The sequence below is a fragment of the Lycium ferocissimum genome, chromosome 5, assembly GCF_029784015.1.
Source record: "Lycium ferocissimum isolate CSIRO_LF1 chromosome 5, AGI_CSIRO_Lferr_CH_V1, whole genome shotgun sequence".
In the NCBI taxonomy this organism is placed as follows: Eukaryota; Viridiplantae; Streptophyta; class Magnoliopsida; order Solanales; family Solanaceae; genus Lycium; species Lycium ferocissimum.
Window position 1 is genome coordinate 68,971,154 of NC_081346.1, and position 3,335 is coordinate 68,974,488.

The window sequence follows — 3,335 nt, forward strand, 5'->3', positions numbered from 1 at the left end:
GGAGGACCTTCTATTTCCGTTGAGCTCGAAGAAGAATGGTGGCATGGAAGTCAATGTAAATCATTTTGAAGGACCAGCTTGCAGGACACTAGGACTCAACAAGCTACAACAATTGAAACTAGATAACTTCCATGGTTCAAGAACCAAAATGCTCTTTGTAAGGTCTATACTTTCCTCTGCACCTTTACTAAATGCTCTTTGTAAGGTCTATACTTTCCTCTGCACCTTTACTCCTGAAGACCATCATTAATGAAGACGCAGACAGTGTTCATGAAAGCCAACGCTTGAAGATCTCAAAGGAGTTGATGGGGTTTCCTCGGGCATCTCCTAAATTGGAAATAATATGTGAACAATCAGAAATGGACACGGATGTGCTTTTTGAGATGGCTGGATCCCCCTCTCTAACTCTTTCTTATCATCTAGACTCTTGTCTCTATAAATGACTAGTGTAGAGGATCCTGTATTATTTATCTTGAACTGCATGTTAGCCTTTGATATTTATACTTCTAGTTCCTTATCCAGGAAATTTAGTATGTGGTTCTTGTATTCAACTAACATTATTTGATAATAAGCTCCTTTGCTCATCTTTTCTATGCCCAGGAGAGGTAGTTGTGTATACTCTTACTCCCTATTTTAAGTCAAGAATTGGTCGATTTGCTTTTAATTTGAGCAAGATAATCATTTTACTAATTTCAAGAGATGACTGATTCAATGAAGCACAATTCTTAATGCATATATTGTAAAATCATAAAATAAAGGTAAAATTTGGCAAAAGTAATGGTAATTTTTGTGTTAAGTACACTTCATTAACCGATGACGATTGCTATAACAACAATTTAAATCATTCTTCTAATTTAAAGATTATGGACAAGTTTTTCATGATGAGATAAGATGCAGGAGCGGAAGTTCTCTTTTTCTTCGGGAAATCATTCTTCTAATTTAACGAAAAGATTGATTGGTTTACCGATTCATTCATGAAAGTTTTCATGATGAGAGAGGTAAGATGCAGGAGCTTTTTTTGAGTTCATATCCAAGGAAAGGCTTTTTGACTGTATCATTGATCCTTTCTTCCTCTCTCTCTAGCAGCGACAACTTCCTCTTGGAATCTCTTCCAATCAGTTTACACAATAGTGGAGCTGATAGATGTTGTGTTTTCTGATGGCAGTTTCTTTGAAGCACACAAGGATGTGGGATTGTGGCCTAGTGGTGATTGAAGTGGGTTGGGTACCCTGAGATCTGAGGTTCAGATATCAATGGTGGCAAAAACACTAGATAATTTCTTTCCATTTGTCCAAATTTTGGTGGATAATTTATCCGGTACCTATGCTTGTGGGAGGCAGCTGGTACACCCTTGTTTGAGGTGTGTGCAAGCTGGTTCGAACACCATGGTTGTTAAAAAAATGGTTGTTAAAAAAATGGTAGTTATTTTGTGGAAGTATGGGTTCTTGTTATGTAATCCTTCAACTTTCATAAACATAGAGAATTTGAAGGATTTCCATTATTTATATTGTGATTGAGGCACTCTATGCAAAATTGTTGAAGAATTGCATTTTTCGTGTAGTATATCCCGAGCTTATGCACTCGGAGAGAACTGGTGTAAATAACGAAATATTTACACTAGTTTTGTATTTTTGATGACAAAGGCCAGTATCAAAAAATAAATTATTAATGATTTGGGGATTATGCTTTTAATTCTGCTTTTTATTAACAAGTATAGTGAATCTTTTTCTTCTGTATGTAGCAACCAAAAGGAATGTTAAAAACTACTTTGCCTTGTAACTACTTTCCTTTCTGCAGTGTATTGGTGTTACATGGTCTCCAAGCATAGATCTTTGGTAAGGTCTTAGCCCTTCGCTGTTTATATCTGTGTTTCGTAACCATCGACATTGTGATGGTAAAATGAAACTCCAAACTGGATTAGACCATTTCTGGACTGAGTTTAATAGTTATGATATAGATCATAATATCACTGACACTATTCAGCATTCAATTACATGCTTCAAGGCACATAATATATATATTCAGAAATAAACAAGGTGAATTAGCTCTTTAGCGGGAAGAGGCTCTCATTGAGGTGTGATATAGACAGTGAAGTGACTATTTTTTCTACTCCATCTGTTGTAGGTTGATCCACAAGGAAGAGTCTCAACAGCGGCATATCTTTCAGCATTCTCATACTTGCCAATCCCTCCAATGATGGCAATGTGAGAAATTCGTGAAGCTGTCCTGTGAACTCCAAAAGTCCTATCAAGGTTAAATGTGGCTGGTGCCATCCGAAGAGCTCACCAAGTGAAATCATTGTGCCTTGCAAAGAACAACTGATCCCAGTTCATGCATCTCATCTATTTTATTGTCAACAACAATAATTGAGCCAAAGATGAGCTGCCGAAGGAACAAGCCAGCAGGAAGCTCCCTGACTGTCACAAAAGGTTGGTTATTAATCTCCACCATTGACTACGTTGTTGTTGCAGTTTTTTACAGACAGTGTTAGCTTGTTTCTAATTGAGGCCTAAAAGGAATGGATAATTTAACATGGTACAACAATAGCTTATTGATGAAATGGCTATGGAGATATAACAAGGAAGAGAAGGCACTGGGGGGGAGTAATGAAGACAAAGTATGGTGGCAACAACTTCTGGTCCACCAGGATACCTTCAGGGCCTTACAGGGTGGGCCCATGGAATGTGTAATGGAAAATGATATTAGTGGATGGCGATATACCAAAAGGAATTTACCTAGTAAAAGAAATAGTAATAAAAAAAAAAATTAAACAACAAAAACTAGTGAAATCATCCCCTATCCCTCCCCATCGACATTCCTAACTTTTTCTTAAAGCTTGCTCACATTTTTCTTTAAATTAAAATAAAACTTGCTGACATTTTTAAGGATGTTGCTGCCTAAATTTTGTTGTCTGTTTCCCTTTCTTTACTTCATTGTGGGTGGTATGGGTTCAAAGAGTGAGCATATTTAGAGGCATGGTGGCAGTAGAGGGTAGGATGTAAGTGAAGGAGAGAGCAAAATAATAGAAACGTGTTTCATCTTTTGAACACTGTAAAGGGTGATAGAAGAGGAGGATGGGTACATTGGGTCTTACCTATTCCATTGATTATTTTTATTGTGTTTAGTGCTTTTTTGCATGTAAGGTGTGTTATTGTGTTCTGCTATTAACATTTAAGGCTACATTTAGTACACAACATGTGTGCCATTACAATAATGAGGTGCTGATTGAATACTTGTCGTTTAGTCATTCATCAGAAAAAGCCACTTCTATTTTTTGTGCTGAAGCTTTATATGATTAATTTTCTCTATTATTATTTAAAGTTCGAGTAGCATGT

The 3,335-nt window shown here is 36.6% G+C and overlaps 1 protein-coding gene across 1 annotated transcript in view; it reads left to right on the forward strand.

Moving 5' to 3' along the window:
• Positions 1-2,208, forward strand: part of LOC132057981 (U3 small nucleolar RNA-associated protein 14-like) — a 7,904-nt gene extending 5,696 nt beyond the window's left edge. The window contains exons 7-9 of the mRNA XM_059450555.1: positions 206-429; positions 1,166-1,224; positions 2,125-2,208. Of these exons, the coding sequence (XP_059306538.1) occupies positions 206-429; positions 1,166-1,224; positions 2,125-2,208 (367 nt within the window). The remainder of the gene's footprint in view (positions 1-205; positions 430-1,165; positions 1,225-2,124) is intronic.
• The last annotated feature ends 1,127 nt before the right edge of the window (positions 2,209-3,335 follow it).